At 45.6% G+C, this 21915-nt stretch overlaps 1 protein-coding gene across 4 annotated transcripts in view; it reads left to right on the top strand.

The window, feature by feature from the left end:
* Nucleotides 1-21915, top strand: part of CLEC16A (C-type lectin domain containing 16A) — a 118946-nt gene that overhangs the window by 67764 nt on the left and 29267 nt on the right. For 2 of the 4 annotated variants that reach the window (XR_014785487.1, XM_084818095.1), the window contains exons 19-21: nt 2315-2466; nt 4683-4887; nt 5856-6023. Coding sequence is in view for 3 of the 4 variants with exons in the window: in XM_084818095.1 (XP_084674221.1) it covers nt 2315-2466; nt 4683-4887; nt 5856-6023 (525 nt within the window). In the remaining variant the exon portion in view is untranslated. Of the gene's footprint in view, nt 1-2314; nt 2467-4682; nt 4888-5855; nt 6024-10392; nt 11874-18908; nt 19199-21915 lie in introns of those variants that run through there. The other 2 variants (XM_084818097.1, XM_084818096.1) reach the window with 2 other exon arrangements.

Genomic DNA, 21915 nt, shown 5'->3' with positions numbered 1-21915 from the left:
TGCCAGAAAGAAGGCAGAAGGTTTTGTCCTCTGACCCTGTTAAGCTGGGAGCCCATATCTTTTAGGCTGGGGGAAGTTCAACAGAAATATATTCTGCTTAAAATTTGGAACACTGTTGTTTCATACTAACTTGCAGTACCAGGTTATCACAACAACTAGAACTGCTTTGTAGAGGCTGGAGGGTGGCAGACCAAAGCTCAGCCAAGCCAGGGGGTGGGTAACTTTGGAGGGGCCCAGGGACCAATTTCTATCCCTCAGAACCCATCGGGGCTGCATGCCACTGCCCCTGCCGTAATTACTGCCACCAACTTGCCTCTGGAAAAAAAAAGCAGCATATTCGCTTTAAAGCAAGACATGCATATTGCACCTTGATGTAATGCAAACTGTGCTCCTGAAGCCCCAGCGGGGAGTGATTTTGCTTTAAAACAAGCTGTGCACTGCCCATGTGCCTTGCTTTGAAATAAAGAGGCACCTTTTTTCTTGCTCCTGCTGAAAGTCGGGGGCAATTTGATTGTGCAGCAGCCAGGACCACAAAACAGGGTGGGGTGCCGCACATGGGCCGCCCCCACCCTAAATACACTGCCAGCAAGCAGGTGCTTCCACCATCGTCCCTCTTGCCTCCAGGTTGAGAACTGCAAGGCCAGCTGGTACTTCTCAGGGATGCAGATTGGACCTTGGGGCATCCATTTGCTAATGCCAATACTTTACAGTTTATAAAATTGCCATTCCCATGCACAAAATGTGAAGCACGTACAAGCTGGATGCAGAGATTTACCAGTGCTGTGTATTGTAGCTGCTGCTGGTGGGTGCTGGAGTAACTCTTTGGTTTGTGATATGTTGGTGTCAGGCCAGTGTACCACCTCCTAAGTGGTATCTATCTGTTGGCACAAGGGGTGGTGGCATTGGGCTGTTGAATTGCAATTCAGGTAATAGGCAGTACTAGTCGTCAAGACCACCAACTGGCCATCCTCCGAGGAAATTGACACCATTTCTTGTGTTGTCCTAGGAAACATGTTTGTTTGTTCTAGTCTTGGTCCTGTCAGGAAACAGCTTTCCAATGCAGAATTTAAGTAAGCAGCCTGTAAACTAACTGGAAATGCGATTATAATGTATCTGTCAGGTATTTTATATGGATGTTCTTAAAGCAAATCAAATTGCAATATTCTTTTTTGGCTTTCAAATGGAATGATGTCGTCGTTTCCTGCATATTGATTGTTTGATTGGTACCTGCCTCCGCCCCCCTTTTTTTATTTTCAGTAATGCTCATTGATGTGGTTTAATGTCTATTCCTGTAACCTTCCTCTGTTTTATAGAACAATCACAATTGAGCTATGGTGCATTAAAGTGCATTTCGCAGTTCAGTTTTCCAGTGTCTCTTGTCTAAACACACAAACAGTTCCCCAGCCCCCTGATATGTTTGCAATGGCAAAGATTAAATATCAGTTTGGTTACTTTTCCTGGAAATCCAAATTATTTATAGTCTGTGGAAACTGGCCACTTTCTCCCACTGAGATCTTACTGTTAAGTCTAGATATATTCTGTGTGTTTGTGTGTGTGTGTGTGTGTGTGTGTGTGTGTGTGAGAGAGAGAGAGAGAGAAGAGAAGAGAAGAGAAGAGAAGAGAAGAGAAGAGAAGAGGAAGGGAGATTGTGAGAGAAAGGTCACTATTGTTCAAGTGGACCAGCTTACCCTTAGATGAAGACAGATTGTGCTTGTATGCCTGCTGCTTGCGGTGTATGCAACTTGAACCATTCCAACTGAAAACATTTCTACTGTACACGCGGAGAGTATTGACTATTGCTCTGAGCTCCAGACATTCCCTAGCCAGGAACCTCTAAATATCTGAATTGGACTGCCTTCCCCCTCCAAGGCATGCACCTTATTTGTGGTGCAATGCCCAAAGTGGTACCTCGGTTGACATATAGCGTTCCTGTCCTGGATAAGAGTGGGGAGAAGTATCACACGCCACTTTAGAATGGACAAAAGTTGTTCAGAACATAACAAGGTAACAGCTCATCTGAGATGTGGTAAAATGTTAGCTAATACAGGCAGCATCCCCTTCCAGGCCACTATCTACTCACAGGTGGGATCTCTGCATGGGGCCATAACGCATCAGGAGTTTCTTCTCAGAATAGCAGTAGGGAATGTAGCAAGATAAAATACACACAGCAAATTGGTGTAAACGTCCACAAAACCAGTCACAAAGGTGAAACGACAGCAACTCAAGGTGCCTTTGAAAGTCTCGTTTTCTAGGGAAGTGCAGAATGACCTCGGTGTCAATTCTTCATCTTCCTTCCCTTCCTCTTCTCCTTCAGATAACAGTGATTTAATTGCCTGTACCGTGATCACAAAAGACAGTGGTCAAGTCCAGAGGTTTCTGGCTGTGGATATTTACCAGATGAGTTTGGTGGAGCCAGATGTTGCCCGATTAGGCTGGGGAGTCGTCAAATTTGCAGGTCTTCTCCAGGTGAGTGCAGAGATAGTAAGACTTGGCCAGCAGATGGCCTAGGTTTGGCCTTGGGCAATGAGGGGAGGAGCCTGTGGTGACCTTGGAACAAGGCACTTCCATAGCCACCTGTGAGAAGCAGGGACTGCCTTTGGGCAATGGGCTGTGGGCCTTCTCCCAAGGTCAAGAGCAGCCACCCTGCCTTGGTGTGTTTTCCCAACCAGGGAGGAGCAACTTTTGAATGGTTTACAATGGATTAATTTCATTGGGGATTGTTTGAAGTTCTTTCCTGGCGGAATTTATGCCCCCTTTTTGTGTGTGTGCATAACAGAACACCTGCTTGCTTTTAGTACTGTTAAGAATATGCTTTCTCTATTGAGGATGTATGTTTTCAGGCCATGTGGAAGCATGTTGCAGCATTTTCAGCAGCAGGAGAAAACTCCTTCCTGACACACTTCCCCCATTTCCCATTAGCATAAAATGCATTACCTGAACCACTTCCTCCTCCTCCCCTTCTGGTGATTGGCACAGATTCTGGCCAGTTGAAGAAGTGCTCTTTCCCTTGTGGGTTCAACTATGAGTAACAGTCTGGAGGCAGTATGGATGCCAAGGAGTCACTGGAGTCCCTACTAGAACATACTGTGGCTGCTGAGAATCTGCCTACCTAACCATTTAGTCAGCGGATCCCAATGCGCTGGCCTCCATCGCTCACGACTTAATCAGCCAGGCTCAGCCTCGGAGTGGGTTCTACACAGGAAATCAGCACGAATCCTAGAAATGCGTGCCTTGCAGCTGGACTGGTGCTCAGCTAAAGTTGGAGAAGTGAGGGCTTTGCAGGGAGAACATCTGGATAGAATCTCAGCCTCCACACTGGTTGTATTACTGGCTAGCTTTTGGCAGATCTCCCCAGTGTCCCTTCTTTTCAGAATGTAAAAAGTGAAGCTGCCTTGTCCTGCAGCAGACAGTGGATCTGTTTAGCCCAGTATTGTCTTTGACTAGCAATGGCTGTTCAGGTTGTCGTGTCTTTCCTGGCCATGCTACTTGAAATTTATTTATTTATTTATTTCTATACTGCCCAATAGCCAAAGCTCTCCGGGCGGTTCACAAATCCTTTCAAGTGGAGATGTCAGGAACTGTGAACCTGGGAGCCTCTGCATGAAAAGCAGGTGCTCTACTTCTGGGCCTCTCCCACTTCCATTTTCTCTTTGATTGGCTGCATTCCCACATAACAGTAAGCTAGGTTGCCTGGCTATCCTGTGAGTCAGCAGTGTGCTGGTGCATGCAGCGGCTTCTGCTTGGCTCCATCCTTCATGCAAGTGGGTTAAACTAACCAGAAACTGTTAGCTTATCATCTTCTCTTCACCTGGACTCCTGATTTTCTGCTCCCGAACTAGCCAGTATTCGTAAGCCCAGATTTGAAGGTCGTCATAAGTGAACATTCTCATGAAGGGAGGAACGAACAGACTGCATGTGCCAGTGCACTGCTTGTTTACAGTAAATCAACATAAGCTAAGTAACCTGGCTTGCCATTATGTGTTAATGTTGACACTGTCAGGCTGCACCTTTGATGCTCGGTGGGCAGGGTGCCTACTCTAGGTCGTAAGTCTGTACAACTGTCCATCTCAACATAGGAAGCTGCCTTATAGTGGTCTTGTTTGCACAATGCTAACCCATGGTTTATTTAACTCATGGTTCGTTGTCCTACCCAGGGCTTATGTGGCAGATGATCGAACAAACCGTGGTTGGTTTTATCATCCCTGAGTTATTTTTTTCCCTCCTCCTTTGCCCACTCCCTGCCTTTATCCCAAATGCCTTAGCAGTGCATTATTATTGGCACATAATGCAGCTGGTTTCCTAGACTGTTATCGCCTGCCAAAACAACCCATGGTTCTGGGTTCATACATAACCCATGGTTTAAACTACCCAATAACAAGCCACGGGTTCTTTTCTGGGTTGTTCATGGCTAACAAACCATGGTTTGTTAGCGCAGCTAGTTCACCCAACATGACAACCCAGAATTCACCAATCCATGGGTTAAATAAACCATGGGTCAGTGTTATGTGTGAACCAAGTCACTGTCTGGCAGTGGCTCTCCAGGGTTTCAGGGAGTTTTTCCAGCCCTACCTGGAGATGCTGGGGATTGAACCAGGGGCCTTCTGCATGCAAACAGGGGCTCTGCTACTGAGCCATGGCCCTTCCTCATCAACAGTTGTTTTTCCCTTCTACCTTTCCTCCAGGACATGCAGGTGACGGGAGTTGAAGATGACAGCCGCGCCCTGAACATCATCATTCACAAGCCGGCCTCCAGCCCTCATTCCAAGCCCTTCCCCATCCTTCAGGCCACCTTCATTTTTTCAGATCATATTCGTTGCATCATTGCAAAGCAGCGCTTAGCAAAGGGCCGCATCCAGGCTCGACGAATGAAAATGCAGAGAATAGCAGGTAACTGTCTCTCTTGATAAATAGGATCTGTTTCCTCATCACTTGTACTGTTAACATTGGTTTGCATCGTTGTAGCTGAAGAAAACAGTTATTGTAAATGGGAAAAGGAGATGGGTATCACATACATGGTAAAAGTCCAAAACATTATAGCAGCTTCCATGTTTGCAGTGGGTGGGGGCGGCTGGGTATAATACCCTGTTCATATAATTTATTTATTCCCATACTCTTGAACAACTCTATTGGCTTTGATGGGATTTGTGTAGGAGAACTTCCTAAAATGTGCCCCATGGGCCAGACATGTCTGTCCCCCAATCTGTCACCCTTAATGCCACCCAAATCTGCCACCTGAAGTCAGGCCGCAACTGGGCATGCCCCCTTAACCATCTTCAAAGGATGCTCCATGCTTGACCTGAAGCAAACTGTTTTGAAGCACGCAGCCTTGGCTTTCCAACACAAAAAGACACTGCAAAGATTCTTCCCGCCCATATACGATCAAAGTCATTTTTTTCAGACAGGTTAGTTCCCAACATGTACTGTGCTTTTGCTTGTTCGTTTGTTTTTGTGATAGTCATGCAGCAAAAAGTAATTCTTTTGAGACAATCAGAGAAAGCACACAAATCCAGTAGAGCCAGATGGTGTGAGTTTAACCCAGGCATGGCTTTGACATGCAGGCCGCACAAGTTATGTAGACCTTTTTATTCTCCCAGGCCTTTAAACTGCTGCTTCTGCATTTTAAAATGGTCTTTTTCCATGTTTGGTTGCTCATCTCTTTTCAAATTATTTTAAATTATTGTTGCTGCTTCTAAAACTTAAAAAAAAATGTCATGTGCTTTATCATGGCTTTTATGGTATTTGCTTTTATTATATATGTTGCCCTGAGATCTTCAGCTGTAAAGCGACACATAAATTGAATGAAATTAATGATAATGGTAATAATAGACTAAAAAATCTGTTTCATTTGAACACAGCTCTTCTAGACCTTCCCGTCCAACCTCCCAATGAAGTGATGGGTTTCGGGCACAGCTCTGCTTCTGCGGCTCAGCACCTGCCGTTCCGGTTTTATGACCAAGCCCGACGTGGCAGTTGCGACCCTGCTGTTCAGCGCTCCGTCTTTGCTTCCGTCGACAAGGTCCCCGGTAAGCCTCCTCTCCCCACCCACCCCGGCCTGGCATACCTTAGATAAGATCCTGTATCATGAGGTTATTAATGTTGTAGAAGTAGAAAGGATGTGCCAGTGGAAACTGGTGAATTAATACTTCCTTCTGCCATATTAATTAAAAATACTTAGGGCAGTATCCAGCATTGCCTTTGCACTAGCGGGACCTGCAGTGGATCCTGCGATGATCAAAAACTAGCAAAATCCTTGTTTCTGGAATGGGGAAGGTCAGTGGAGCTTTCAGCTCTGCTGAGCTGTTCTATTCTGGAGATTAGGGTTTCCGGGATTACTGTTAGAAGTGCTAGTTTCTGTTGTGCAAGCGGTGAGCCCTGCTAGTGCAACAGAAATGGCAGGAGTGCAACGGCAGTATTGGATACCTCCCTTAGTATTTATTTAGAGCGCCTCCAGATCAAGCTTTTATGACACAATTGCTCTGCCTCATTCACAGAAGCTTACAGGGGGTCCGGACGTCATCATTTTCTACTTGCAGCCCGCCCGTGTTTTCCCACCGTTCCTTATGTCTTTTTCCTTTGTACAGAAAACCTGTTAAGGGGGGAGGAAAGACAGGATTGCTGCACAATATCTTCTGCTTGCTAGTACTAGGAGTCCTCTGTACAGAAGCATCTGTAGCGCTCTAGAGTTTTCAAAATGTGTCACATATGTTGCATAATAATCCTTACAACAGCAGAAGTCCTATAAGGTAGGTGAGTGTTGTCATCCCCATATTTCAGATGGAAAAGTTGTTTAACTTGGATATAAGGCTTTCTTGTTTTGTTCTTTGTTTCTTATTCCTCAACTTTCTGGCCTATATGTGAAGAAAGTAGCTTCAAAAGCATGCTCACCCTGACCTGGTAATGTTAATCACAGTACCTTACGTGGGTTAAGGACCCACAGGATGTCCCTGCTCTGGGCATAGGTACCTAGGAAGCTTCTTCTGCCTTTGTCAGGCCATCTCCGTCCTGGCTTTTGTTGTTGGTGGTTGTTTATTGAAAGGTTTTTGAGATTTTTTTTCAATAAGAAGACTCCCCCCCCCCCTCCGCCCAATTATACAGTTGATGATACAAGACATATAAGCCTCTATTTCCTGTGGTTCTTTCCTCCCACGCTGCCCTTCGGGTGATTGACAGGTTTTAATGTGTTGCATATTAAACAGTGTACAGCTATTGGTTTCACATCTACAGATTTGCCTAGTATGGTATTATGTGTTTTTTTTAATGAAAAAAGCATCGGGGTGTGGGGAGAGAAAAGGAAGTTAAGAATAGGGAAACAAAGATAGAAAACAAAATGATGGTGCCGGGACAGTGCGAGAGGGGAGGAACATGTCTCCTACTCAAGTTTGCAAAGTGTTCAAAAAAATTCTGCCAGTCATTTTGAAATTTATCTTCCCTTCCTCTCTTTGTGTAAACTATTCATTCGTGAGCTGCGAGCTCCAAGAGATCTTTCACCCATTGATCCGCATCAGGAGAATTGGTAGCGTTCCATCTCTGCATTATGATCTCTTGGGCAATGAGTGCTGAAGGAGAATGCCCCATTCTCTTTCAGCAAAGCTTGCCAGATGCTTTGTGAGAGAAAGCAAGGTAATAAGGGAATATATATATGCCCTCGATAATGTTGAACTTCCAGTTTGCGCTTCTAACTTTGCTCCCCTGTTTCTCTAAAGAAGGGTTTAGCTGATTATGGTAAAGCTTCGGGTGAAAGACTTAAAGGTGCATGAGGACTGAAAGGTGTACGGGGTTCCTTGGAATAATATCCTTTGGCCCCCATTTTGTTTACATGCAGAGTGTGAATCCAGTGTAAAAATCCATTTTTATTTGCAGTTTACACTGTTGCGAACCCTTGCACTGTTCTTAAGGGGTATCTCAACCCTCTAAATGTACCCATAAAATTCTCTCTGTGTGGTATGCAGGGTGGATTGATTTAAATCAAGGCAATTTAAATCATGTCTCCCACAGATACTTATTCATATATATAATTTGGAGAATATATATTTCTCCAACAGTGGCGTAAAACCGACTCCTACACCCTGTTAATATAAAACTAAATAGAGTAGTATGTACACTGCTTCATTTTTAAACAGAAGAATGCATCTTTTTGTCACACTGTATCCATTTTGCGTGCTTTCCTCTCCCATTTTAACCTATAGAGAGGGTGACTAGGTTTGCATGATCACCCCAGCCCACCATAGCTTAACCATGGTGGATTGCAGTGCATGCTGGCTGCCATTTTTAATATGCAAGCCGCAGCAGACGGACACCATGGCTTGGTGTATCATAGGTGAACCTGGACATCAAGGATTGTGCGAGGGTTAAACAACCCTCGCATAACCCTAGCACAGCTCATGGTGTGTAAATTCACTGCACTGTATGTGTAGCTTTCCATATTACTTTTACTGTAAGGTCATTCTGTGACAAAAGCAGCAACTGAAAGGGTAGTTTAAAGTGGGCTATCCCTAGGTTGGTTGGAATGAGTGTAAGCTTCTTTGGTGCTGACTAAACAGAGGGCACTTTAACCCAGGGCCACCCCAAAGGGTAAAGTACTCTGCCCAGGGTCCATTGAGGATTTAAGCACAGCAAGGGGGAAAGTTGTGTGCCCTTGAAGAGTGAATGTTCTGTAAATATGTTTTGCAACTTGTGCCGAAGTGGTTTCAGCAGGCAAAGGGAGACAGTATTTGGATTGCTAGCAGCGAAATCCTTCCCTGTGTTGATGGTGTTGAGCTATGTATTAGAGAGGCAGCAGAACCTCTTGGCTTTTTGCTATACAAGACTACCCCTGTCCCCACAGTTTTAGTGTGGTGCTGGGTGGTGAGGCCAGGTCACACAAATAGGAATGGGTGGTCCAGAGTTGGGCAGTGGGGAGGGAAGCGGAAAGTGATGTACCTAAAACCTCCTTAGTTGAACTCCTGCTCTCGTCCTGTGCTGTGCTCTAGAACATTTCCACAAGGGCGTCGGGGGGGGGGGGGGGATCCATGCACCTCTCACAGAAATCACTTCTTCCTCCTCCGGCTGTGCCTGCAGTTGTATCTTCCCACAAAGTGGGCATGCAGCAATTACGAGCCATGGGCGTGGGCAGCCTGGGCTGTGTTCAGATGGAATTTCATGTATCAGAGCCTGCACTGAAAGGAGAGGAGAGCTGGTGTCAGAAATTCCCGTCTCCTTGTTCCTGAGGTGATGAGGTGGCTTGAGTGCACCAGGAGTGACTGGCGCATCTGGGAGGCAGAAAGTTGTCTAATCAGAAAAGTCAAGGAGAAATCTTCCGATTCAGGTTTAATTGGGAGAGGAGGCGGCTCTGCCTAGTCACGAGGCATGGGTAGTGACTAGGCAGAGTCACTACAAGTCTAGTGTATTACAAGTCTAGTGTATTATGAAAGGGGGAGTGGGCACTGGGGTGTTCGCCTGGCAGTGCTGGAGGGACAGTTCCTCCTTTGTAGCACTTTGAAAAGGGCCAGTTGTGCTGCTGCTGCTTCTTGAATTCACCGATGAGGGCTCTGCTTCTCAAACTTGCTTGAAAGGGAATGGCATTATGAAACCTGGTGGCTATGTTGCTGGCAAGAGATATTTGAGGGACAAAGAAGTGTGTGTACATGACAAACTAAGTGGTCAGTCAGGGTCCTGACTGTGGTGTGACATGGCAGACCCGTGGGGAAAGTGCAGAAAGTTACTCTAGGTGCGAAATCCAGCTTCCCGAGAAGCAGCTCTCGTTTTTAAAAGGCATGTTTCTAGCTCTCATGGCTGCAAAGAAATGCTTGAAAGTGTGTGGGCAATGCCTGCTGAAATTTCAGAAGAGCTGCTGAATAAGACTTTCAGTGAGTTGAGGCGTGGGGTCTTCAGCCTCCTTGCCTTTCCTTATGACTAGCAAAACCAGAATAAATGTTGCAGAATAAATTCTGTAATAGAAAAACAACACAGCTTTGCAGAGCGTATACCACAAGCTGCAGAATTAAGTTTGGCTTAGCCCATAACTTTATTGGGGTGGGGTGTTTTGGTACATCTCAGCTGTAGTATTCCCAGTACAACAAAACATGGTTTTAGGGCTCCCTAGAGAGCAGTATTGCAAACCAGGATCAAAGTAATTATAGTCCGTTGGAGTGGGAATGTTGTGTCTGACTGGGCCAGCGTATAAGAAGTGAGGTGCCAGGGCTCCGTTTCGTGGCCGAAGCGACTGAAGTCTGCTTTAGCAACACTCTGAAAGTGTGAGGGCCAAACCCCAGCTCAAGTTAAACTCTGCGATAGAGAATCGGTGTGCCACGTGATTAGGATTCCCCACACGCACAGTGGAAAGGTGTGGTTGAAAAGTCGTGCCAAGGTCCCGAGCAGATTCATTACATGAGAGCCACTCTCTTTTGCAAGCAGGGGCCCAAGGGAAGAAACTTCTCAAAAGCGACCACCGCCAACACATCCAGCTCCCTTGCCTGAGGACGAGATAGTCGAGACGGCCTGCTCTTGAGATGGCTGGAAGATTCTGCAGAGTGGGAAGAATAAATAACTGTGCCTAAAAACGACTGAAATATTTGATATGTGGAACTGTCAAAACACACTGAGCTTTTATGAAAAGATGGGGGGGGGGGGTGGAGGAGAGAGAAACCCCAGATTAAACAAATACAGATATCCAGCCAAAATTCTATCCAAAATTATTTCTAGGCGGCCTATAAGGGGGTGAAACCCGTTCAGGTGTCTGTTTATCAGTGCAGAAACAAGGGGAAGGCTGGGGGTAGGGTCTAATTGCTGAAGGCATAGGACAAGATTTGCATGGCTAGAACAGCTGGGGATTGAACCTGGGACTATCTGTGTGCAAAGCAGGGGCACTACCACTGAGCTGTAGGCCTGGAAGATGGAGTCAGACTATTTGGTCCTCCCAGCCCTGTATTGCCTACTCTGGCTGCCAGCAGCTTCCCAAAGCTTTTCCCAGCCCTGCTTTTGATATCTTTTTAACTGGAGAGCAGACAAAAGACTGGAAGGACCATTTCCCTACTTTGCAAGAGATCGCCCAAGTGCCTGTCCTGCAGTTGCTGAAACACTGCAAAGCAGCAGCTTGACAGCCACAAGTGCCTTCTTAGAGAAAATAATTGAATGGGGTTGTGTTTTATTGCAAACAGAAACAGTCCCCTTTCAGGGGCAGCAGAGTTATGCAAGCTTCCAGAGAATCTGTAAATGCCATCTGATAGGTGCTTTGAACAATAACTGTGCACTGCCCAGTCTCATGATTTCCAAATGGGCTCTTCAGAAGAAAAGCAGTACGGATAAGAACAATTCCTGTTACTCAATTAGCATTGCATGTCAGTGGATTTCATAATGCTTGATTTTTGTGGCATTGGATGGTGGCATATGAACTACCCTTTAAGTTAACCACAATAGCTGGATGACGATGAATGTGTTGAGAGGGTTTCTTTTTCATAGACACCTGCTGAGGAACAACGAGGGACCATTATAAACTCATAGCACGTTACATAGTATTTAGCAAAGCACTTATTGATCTGTCTGTGTAAAATGCAGAGGTTACTAGCCATATTCTGGCTCCGGTTTTCTCTGAGCCCCAATACTGGGGCCTTTCCTGTGCAAGGCCACCTACGGAACTCCGCCGGGCCCCCTCTTTAATGAGCTTCCGTCGTGCATTAAAAATGTGGTTGTTCAGGCAGGCATTTGGGGTGGGTTAGGGTATTTTAGAAAACGTTTTTCTTGTAGAATTTTATTGTTTTAAACTGTTTTATTATATGCTGTACATCGCCCAGAGTGGCTGGGTGACCATCCAGATGGGCGATTAATAGATTTAATAATAAATAAATAAATGTCTGATGCCGATGCCGTCACTTCAGTGGCTGCTCTTGCTGCGTCCTGATGCCCCTCCCATGTTTGATGTGTAGACATGTGCTGTTTGCGATTTGGCAACAGCACAAGCAGAACTCAAAATTCCTCCAAAAGACGCTTTCTCGAGGTGTATCGAGGATGTTTCTTTGAGAGCCAGGAGACATCTGCTGGCTTTTCCTTTCCCAGAGTCCAGATGCCACAGTGAAACCAAAGCCAGGCTTAGGCATAGAGTCAGTTCAGGCAAACAGAAACGCCAGTGCTGTGTAGTGTAGAGAAAGGTAGAGGCTCAGGCACTGTGTTTTGGTACTTGCTTGGCAAGGTGTATGAACAGAAGCACTGAGCAGGCAGTGTCTGGGGAAGAGCTGTTGGCAAGATACTACCGAGACCCAAGATGTGCTTGATCTAGAGAACTCTGACATTTCAGGATTCATCCTTGGATGGTGATCTTGAGGAGCCAGCCGAGGCGGTCATGCAGTCATAAGAAGAATTCTGCTGGATAAGACTAAAAATGCCTGAACTCTGTCAGAACGGTCCCTGAGGAGCAGCCTGCAGGTCTCCCTGCAAAGGAGGATCCTGGATCCTGTTCTCCATCAGCTACAAGCCACCCAGCAGGTTCTGCAGTGCAAGGCTCCAAGCCAGCACACTCCTTTCATCTTGTTCCCAGCTGAGAGGCACAATTGGAGCAGTCATCCAGTTTCTACTTGCATATGCAGACTCAGCTGACATCTGCTATCTACAAGTTGTCTGTCGTCCTGCAGACCTCTCTCCCTCCCTCCTTCCCTCTGCCACCCATTCCTCTGCTCTAGGCCAGTCCTCTTGGGGCTTCACACAGTACCTCATGGGTTCACTGCTAGCTAGGCCACTGGAGGCTAGTGGACATAACCAGTATAACGTCAGACTGCCCACCCAACCCGCCCACAGCAGCCTGCTCCCATTGTGTTTGGACCAGTGCACCAATGGTGAAGATTGCAGTAGCATTGGGAAAGCCATATTCCCAGCTGCCTGTGTCATCTTGGTGGGGCCTAGTAAAGGAGGCAGAGACCAGCTGTCACAGATTCCTTGAGAATGCCCTCTAGGACGTGTCTGTTCGTGGGAGCCATCAAAAGCGAAACATCGTGTATAATGACGACTAAGATCTTAAGACAACCCAGCCCCTCTCCGCTCTGCTGTATTCATGGGTGTTAAAGTTTGGTGCTGCCAGGATAATTGAATGAGGAGTAGCCAAGCTGGTGTGTTTTCAGATGATTAGTGCACAAGACTGGGAGATGGTTGTCTGAGGCTCCCCTCCCAACTCAATCAAGGAATGAACTCCTCTTCTGAGAGTCAGCACCACCGCACATTTTTATGTGGGCGAGATTTAGTAGGCAATTAGCATAAAGTTAGAAGGTCTAATTGCCTGCCGTTAAACTTCTAGTTTTGAAAGCTGCAGAGGTTGCAGGGGTCTCACTTAAGCAGGAATTCTAGGGCTGATTCCAACAACATCTTGTGTCCCCAGACTGTGACTTCCAGGATGATTATTTTACAAGTTATTGCCCACAAATAACTTGTTAGGAAGGGAAAGGAAGGCACAGCCACTGGAGCGATCTTTACAGGCTGGAAACTGGAGGATGCACGTCACATGATGTGCATCTTCCCCTTGCCCCTTCTGCCTCTCAAACTCCTAGCCTCAGCCAGATGAGGGCTTGCGCCTGCATGCTGCCCTTTAGTGCTGCTAGGGATATCCCCCGATAGCAGGAGGAAAAGCCTAAAGTTGGGCACGCACCAAATTGGGGAACCTGGGATGTATTTTTCTGTAAGGGCAGCATGTTTGTTGATAGAGGCAAACCCCACCCCACCCCCACCCCCGGTTTACACCGTAGATATCTACAAGCAAATGCATAACTTTGAAAATTCAGGGAACAGTATAGATCAAGATTAAACCTTTTTGGCAACCTTCCATCCCTCGTTCAAAGACGATCCTTGGTACTTTAATAGAACTAAGTTACAGGATTATTGGAGAAATGTTTCTGTTTAAAGTACCTCTTAAAAGAGCCATGTGATTAAAAGCCTCTTTTTGGAAAAAATAAATCTCATTTTAGATATAATAGATGACTGTCTTCCTCTGGGCTTGGGCAACCAGCTTTGAAAAGCTATTGTATGAATGAATTAGCAGCTCACTTGACAGCTCAAGTGACAGCTCACTTTAGAGAAGACAGTTACAGTTACCCTCTTTCTGTAGAGTTTTGGCTGTCCCAATCCCTCTTGTTATGCACCTGGCTAGAAGCTTGTTCTGTAAAACAGCCTGGGCTTCCGCAGATCCTCAACATTGTCCAGGACAACCAGATCGAAGGAGCGTTTGCAGCCCTATTTTAAAGAACTAAGGGAGGCCTGTTCAGCTATTGAGTAGCCTCTCCCTTCAAACTTACGGAAAGATGTGTTGGTTTAACCAAGTACAAAATTAATCCATTTTGAGCAAGAGCCATAACTCTGTGGTAGAGTGCATGCTATACATGCAAGAGCTCCCAGGTTCAATCCTTGGCATTTCCAAGTAGGATTGGGAAAGACTCCTGCCTGAAACACTGGGGGGCTGTTGCCAGTCAGTCTGTAGACAATATTGAGCTAGACAAATCAGTGATCTGGCTCAGTATAAGGCAGCTTCCTAAGTGGGGGTGCGGGTGCGCGCACGCACGTTACCACTTGGTTCTGCACATTTCTCTTGTTCCTAGTTCATCATTACGTGAACCTCTTGGAGATCTTATGATATCAAGTGGTATATAAGTAGTTTAAATAAATTAAATCAAGAAATCATTATTTATTTCATTTAACTAGGGCACATGGGCTAACATCCAAAGAGCTCTTTTTAAGACATGTTAAGAACATAAGAAGAGCCATGCTGGATCATACCAAGGGTCCATCTACGCTGGATCAGACCAAGAGTCCAAACAGCTGCCCAGGGAAACCCACAAGTAGGACATGAGTGCAACAGCACCCTCCTGCTCATGTTCCCCAGCAACTGGTGTACATAGGCATAGTGCCTCTAATACTGGAGGTAGCATATTGCCATTAGGACTAATAGCCATCGATAGCCTTCTCCAGGAATGTGTCCAATCCCGTTTTAAAGCCATCCATATTGGTGACCATCTCCACGCCTTGTGGTAGCAAATTCCAGAGTTTGACTGTGCGCTGTGTGTTCCAAGTCTTATGAGCATCCAGTCAGGGTTTTTTTTCTGCTGAACAGCACACACCCCCATGTCCATATCACAAGCTGGTTTTGAAACCACGAGGGTGGGTTATCATATGACATGAAGGGACAGTCTGCTATTTGAGCCAAACTCCAGAGCCATCTTTGGTGCATGCAATTATTTCTGCAGTCCTTTGGCTCCTGGCCATGGTACTCGATGCGTGAGAGCTTGTATCTCGTCTTTTCACAACTGAATTCACTGAGGGGGGAGGGCTGTGAGAGGAAAACTCATTGACCTATAAGTCACTTTTGTCATAGGCTGCTTTGCTCTCTTGCACGATCTTGCCAGCATTGAAAGAAAAGTAGATTTGGAGAACATATTATTTTGCCATCAATGTATTTTGCCTTTAAGCCACCTAAAACAGGTGTGAGCATCACATCTCGGAAAGCTCTTCTAAGAACATAGTTCTTTCATGTCCTCTTAATCCAGGTATTGTCTGTGCCTAGTGATAATAGAACACCCAGCAAACCAAAGCCGTTTCCTCCTCTCTTGTATGGTTTGAAAACTTTGAAAATGCATGAAGACTTTATTTTGAGGTTTGAACTTCCTGCTCTCGAGACTTCACTTGCTTCCAGTTCTTGATTGAAATATGGCCTCCTGTTACTGGTACCCTGTTGTCTAATTATTCCCATTTGCTTCCTGTAAGTTGTTATATAAATTAGCAGTTTATACCTTGCCAGGAATCTCGACTTGGATTGTGGTCTGACCTTAGAGCTTCACCACCAGGAAAAGGAGAAAAGATACATAAACATTCACAATCATTGTGCATTCGTTGCATTGAAGAAAATACTGTTTTATGATGCTCAAAATGGAGGACAATGAGTGAACATAGATCCTTTTTGCTAGTGGGGGGAGTTGTTTTCACTTTCTTGCATCAGAAAGACATATTTCATTTGATTATTCATTTATTTATTATTAGGATTGATGTCTAACCCTCAGGATAGGGTAGGATATCGGTATAATTCTGTGACTCTTCCGAAATATGACCAAGCAGATGAAATGATACCTCTGAATTGCCCAATTGACTGTTTAAAAATGTTGCACATTTTCAAGCACAGCACTTGCTCTGGAGGCACTGGTTCTCAAAGCAGAATGTAAATGCTTAAGGGCACACTCCTATGAATGTTTAGACAGAAAAAAGTCCTACAACTCCCTGGGAAATGCTGGGAATTGTAGAACTTTTTTCTGTCTAAACATGCATAGGAGTGTGCCCTAAACCAGTCTCCTACTGACCCTAGTTAGGCTGGATTCTGGTGTTCTCTGAAACTAAAAATGTGGGTTGCTTTTTTTCTTATCAACAGTTTGTATGGCCCTTGCTACAGGAAATGGGCTAGTCTTGGATGATATAATCTGTTAACACTTCTATTGCCCTTTATGTGAGTGTTCAAAGCGCTTCTCATATGTTAGTTAAGTAAGCTTTACAACAACCCTGAAGGGTAGGTAAAAGGATTATTCCAAACTTCCTGATGTGGGCATAAGGCTGAAAGAGAATTTATGGCTCAGATGAAATTTGAACTCGTGTCATACAGCTCATTCTCTTAACCAGCCATAAAACTGCAGGGATGACGGAAAAAAATCTTTAGTGGGCGCTCTGTCATTTCCGCACATCAGGACAGCTGTAGTAAGTCAGGCCAAAGCTTTGCCGTGGCAGTCAGATGATGCCGCCCTTCCTTTCCCAGGATGATCCACCATTTTCACCTTTGGTTCAGTTAGGGCAATTCTAAAATGACTACTCACACCCAGATAAGAATTGTGACTCAGCAAGTCATAGATAAGTCACCGTCTTTCAAACTTGAGTCGGTTGTAATCTTAGCAAGGAATATGCAAAACGTCACAAATATTAGCACCCTTTTAAAAATGCACATCTTGGCTCTCCTAAAAGCCACAGGTAAAGGATGTGATATCAGGCAGAGTCAGATAAAGAACAAGTAATTTTGGCTGTTTGCTGAGGGATACTGACCAAGGCTAGGTGTGTGCCATGATTTGCTGTTACAATGAATTCTGAGTACAATTTTCAGCATCAAAAGAACTTCAACAGTCTCTCTCAGTTTCTCTCTGGGGATTTTTTTTAAAGATTAAGGCTTGAAAAGGCAATACCTGGTGTCATCCTGGAAGCCAAAGAGGGTACTGAGCAGGACTTGCAGTGGTTTGAGTGTGGGGCGATGCAGTACAGATCTTCGGTGACCTGCATTTTGCTGACCCTCTCCATGACTAAATAGCATGAATTATTACAATTATTAATTATTATTTTGTTGCTAAGATGCCGTCTGTGCACATGGTGCTTCACAGAGAACAATAGGATAGGTTCTGCACCCCTGATCTACACCCGTGCACTGCACGGACCTTCCTTGAACTTGCCCTTTAGCCCAATCGGGGATGGGGGGTTGGGGGAGCAATATTTGTGAAACACAGAGGTGGCAGTCCTAACTGCGTAACTGTTCCAGCACTCATTTCAACAAGTGTGGAAAGCCAACCACTGCTTTGACTGCCTTCGTTCTGTCTCCAAGCCTGGAGACGCTCTCCCTACTGTGGAGGAAATCACAGTATAATTTAGTGGAGTTATATAACAATAAGGATATTTGTTTAGCCAACCTTTTCTAAAGTTCAGACCTGCTGGAGTGTCTGGAACTAATTCACTGTCCACCTTACTGGAATAGACTAGCACTGGGGACCAAGTGGTTTGGTTTTGGTTTCTCTTCTGTATATTTGCCCAATCCATACATGAACATTCAGATGAATGTCGTCCCTTGGAGCTATTTAAAACAGATCTCGGCAATCAGCAGAAATGTGGAGGACACCAAGAGTTTCCTTGTATCTGCAATTTTCTGTTCTTTGTCTCTTCTGTTTTCTAGGCTAAGCAGCCATTGTATTTTCACATTCTGTGCTGTTTACACAAAACTGCTATTCTGCACAGGGCAAGGTGAACTCTGTAGCATTCCAGAGCCAGTTGACCAGCGTTCCCACCACACCCCTGTTCCTTTTAAAGGACTTTTTTAAAAAAATTGAAAATCTGTACCAAGCAAAGCTCAACTCTGCAACTGTATAAAACTATGCAAATTTAAATTGGCAGAATCTTCTTTACACAATTATCCCCCCTTTTGTTATTCCTTTCCACCATTTTCTCATTTTGAGCCAAGCAGGGAAGAGCCAGGAACTATGGAGTGGACAGACAGCCCCCACCCCCCATACCACTGGATTCTGGTTCAGCCTCCCCTTCTGGCTTCTGAGATTTCTGGCATGGGCCACACACACCTTTTCAGCCCTCTTAGCCATATGAGCAACAGGCTTGCTTTTATTTATTTCATGCAACCTGAGGATTCTCAGGCAGCTGAATTCTGCTTTGCCTTTCTCCTGCAGGATTGCTACATGCAGCCCTGAACATAGTGGAGATACAAAGCAAGAGACTGAATGTTCTTTTAACCACAGCAAACGTTCCACTGAGTTTCTTACAGCAGCTGTGTAAACAGCTGTTTGCCTATGATGAATAAGAGTTTTCTCCAGGTGACTAGGCAGGGAAGCATTTGCAAATAACAAGAGAGTTTGGTGATTTTCTTTTAGATCTTTGATATGCCACAGAATACTGATTAAGGTATGTTTGGGCAGGAGAGCTAGGGAGATTTTTGTTTTTTTGTAGGCTAGTAACTTGTTTAGATTTTGTTGGAAAGACTGTTCTGCTCTACCTTAGTCCAGCTCTGTTTCTGTATCCATAATATATTCTGAAGAGTCCCCCAGCTACGGATTGGTGGCTCAACCAGTTCTTGTAAGCTTGGCATAGGCAGCTTCAGAGCACCTGTAGTCCTCCTGAGCTCTTCCTTACTTCTGGAAATGTTTTCTTCTTGCCAGCTGCCTGCTGATGGGTGGCCAGCTTGCTTCTCAGCAGATTTCCCCACCTGATCCCTTGGCCTCCTGAAGCCGCACGGTAATTCTTTGAAAAGGTAAAAATCGAACTGTCTTTCCTTCTGTCGGCTGCTGCGAACTAATGGATGGCAAAGCTTTCTGTGCTCTCAAGGTCTTCCTAAACTACATGTTTGTTGACTTCTTCAGAGAAACTGTGGTTTTAAAAAGTATGATATTTTCTGGCAAGCCCAGGTGCTGTTTCCTGTGGCTGATTTTTAAAAAAATCTTTTTCATAGATTTCTTGTCTCTTCAGTTAATGATGACAGGCTAGAAATGAAGCTAAAAGTTTCCATTGAGCTGTCATTCTCAAAATGCCCCTCTGCGCACAGATCACTGGGAATAAAGATCGAGAGCCTCTTTCAGAGGGGAAGGGAGCGGGAGGGCTGTCCTTGCAGAGCAGGCTCCCATCGGCTCTTGCCAGTTTCTGTTCAAATTTCCACGGGGGCGCAGGGCAGCTATCCTTGTCTAAAGTGCCATACATCTTGATTATGAATTAGGCTTCATACAAAAGAAGGCCTTCATTTGCTCCCCAACTCTTTGAAGTGGGCACAATCTTTCACATTTGTGCAGGCTGGGGTCGTAGCCCAATGCCAGAGCAGGAGCTTTGCATCCAGAAGGTCTCCATTTCAATTCCTGGCATCTCCAGGATTTTGTTACATTTTTATGTATCAGGTAGCAAGTGATGGGAAAGCCTCCTGCTGCTGCCTAGCCAGACCATGAGTCCATCCAGCCTATGATTGTCTGCTCTAAAGAAAGAGCAGTTACATATGTGGGGGCCAGCTGTTAGCTCAGTGATAGAGCTCCTGCTTTGCCTGTAGAAGGTTGCAGGTGGGATCCCTCCAGTCTTGTCATGACCCAAGGTTCCAGTCCCCCCTCCTTAGGAAGAGCCGACTTCGATATAGACTTCTCAGCCCCAGAAGAGGATGTGGCATGGAAGCACCCGTTGACATCCCTGTCTCATCTGGGCCCTCAGCCCCAGAAGAGCCCCTGGGTCCCGCCCCCATGCTTCCAAAGGAGGTTGCATGGCCATCCACAGATTTTAAGGACTCTGGTTCTGAAGCCACCACCATGCCCCAGTTGCCTCCATACTGTTGTAGCCAAAGGCTTCAAAAGATGCACAGCCCTTTAAGGAGAAAGCCTCGTACAGTGTGCGGGAGGAGCCGGAAGCCTCTAGGAAGCCGAAGTCTTACTTAAAGCTCAGCCTGGGTCTGGGGGTGGTTGGAACAACATGCAAACCAAGCTTGTCTGACTTTCGGCCCAGGCCTACTGGGCACTCTCCGTGGTGCTAGCCACTCCTTGCTTTCTCAAACTGCTTTGAGACCTTGGCTTTGTATGATCTTGCTGCAGGACTCCCCTCGACTCAACAGGTCCCACGACCTGAAAGGTAGCATAATAACGGAAGTTCAGGCGCCATTCCCAGTTGAGAGAATTACTTACTGCTTTGAGGAACACAAGCATTTTTAGAGGTGTACTGCTTTGGCTATGCATATTTGTGCAAATAGAGCACACTCCAATAAAAAAACAAATCCCCACTCCATAGTTTTGATCACTACTGGATACCCCCCCCTCCTTCTGGTGACAACAATTTGAGTTTAATACCTTGACTGTGCCTGCCACTTCCTTTTTTTCTTTTCTTTTTTTTCTTTTATGGCTAATAACTGGAGATGTATAGGAAAACATGGGATGGTCTCTTCTAACCTGCACTAAACATTGCTTATAACAGGCTGGTTCTTTCAGCCCAGAGGTGTGTGTTGCAGGGGGCGGGGAGCAGGGATGTTAGCATCTTTCTTGTATAAAATCCTTTTCTGGGACAGGACAGAGGGGGGAAGGAGGTAAGGATGGCAGTACCTTAAACATTGTCTGGCTAGGAGTATTTGGGGATAGACAAGATGCTCAAACACAGAATTGCTTCACACTGGTCTTTATCCCAACGGTATTTCTAAAGACTTCCAAATTGGTAGTTGTTGGGCAACCTAGGGCACCCATGGACACAGGGGCCAGAGGACCCATGGGCCTGGCGTAGAGGCAAGTGCAGCACATGCAGAGGCAAAATCACAGGAAGGCATTGGAGAGCAGAAGGAGCTGCATTGGTACAAGGATACCCACTAGAGTGGCATCATTGCATAGCGGGAATTCTACACCTGTATTAAAAGAACTTCACTAGTTCCCTATTAGCTACTGAGCCATGTTCAAAGTTTTGTTGCTGACATTCAAAGCCCTAAGCAATTTGGGGCCAGGATATTTATCCGACTGTCTTCCCTGCATGCACACCAAATTGAACCCTGAGATCTTCTGCGGAGGCCTTGTTGGTCGTCCTATGACCAGAAGCATGTCATCAAGTAACGGCATGTAAGCAGGCGTTTTCAGTCATGGCAGCCACCCTCTCGAATGTGTGGTCTGAGACGTATAAACTGTGGCGAACTTTTAGACACCTCTTGAAGCGTCTCAGGCGTTCCCTGACCTGTAATCACACTGCTCTGTTCTAGTGTTCTTGTAACGATTTTAGTGAATTTATTACTTTATATTATTTTTACATTGATTTTTATACTGTATTCTGTGTATTTCTATATAAACTGCTGAGAGATCTTATGATATCTTGGCATATGAGGAGTTTAAATAAATAATTTGTGGCATGCTTGCCATAAACCGTTGGTCACTGCTGCTGGAGAGTGAACTTTTGCTCCTTAACATCAATCTTGCAGACAACTTTAGAACCCCCAAACCTCTCTAGCCAGCCTGCCAGCCATTTGCCTTTTCCTTCACCTCCTGTGGTCCCTACCAGCTCAGTGGCAGAGCCCCCACTTTGCATGCAGAAGGTCCCAGGTTCAGTCTCCTGGATCTTCAGGTAGGGCCAGGAAAGACCCCTGCCTGAAACCCCAGAGAACCGTCGCTGCCAGTCAGTGTCGACACTACTGGGCTAGATGGACCCAGGGTCTGACTTGGTATAAGGCAG

This window comes from Heloderma suspectum, chromosome 12, assembly GCF_057233095.1.
Source record: "Heloderma suspectum isolate Gila_16-S chromosome 12, 16-S_ref, whole genome shotgun sequence".
Taxonomy (NCBI): Eukaryota; Metazoa; Chordata; class Lepidosauria; order Squamata; family Helodermatidae; genus Heloderma; species Heloderma suspectum.
The sequence above is the reverse complement of the archived record's forward strand: the minus strand, read 5'-3'. Positions and strand labels throughout refer to the sequence as shown.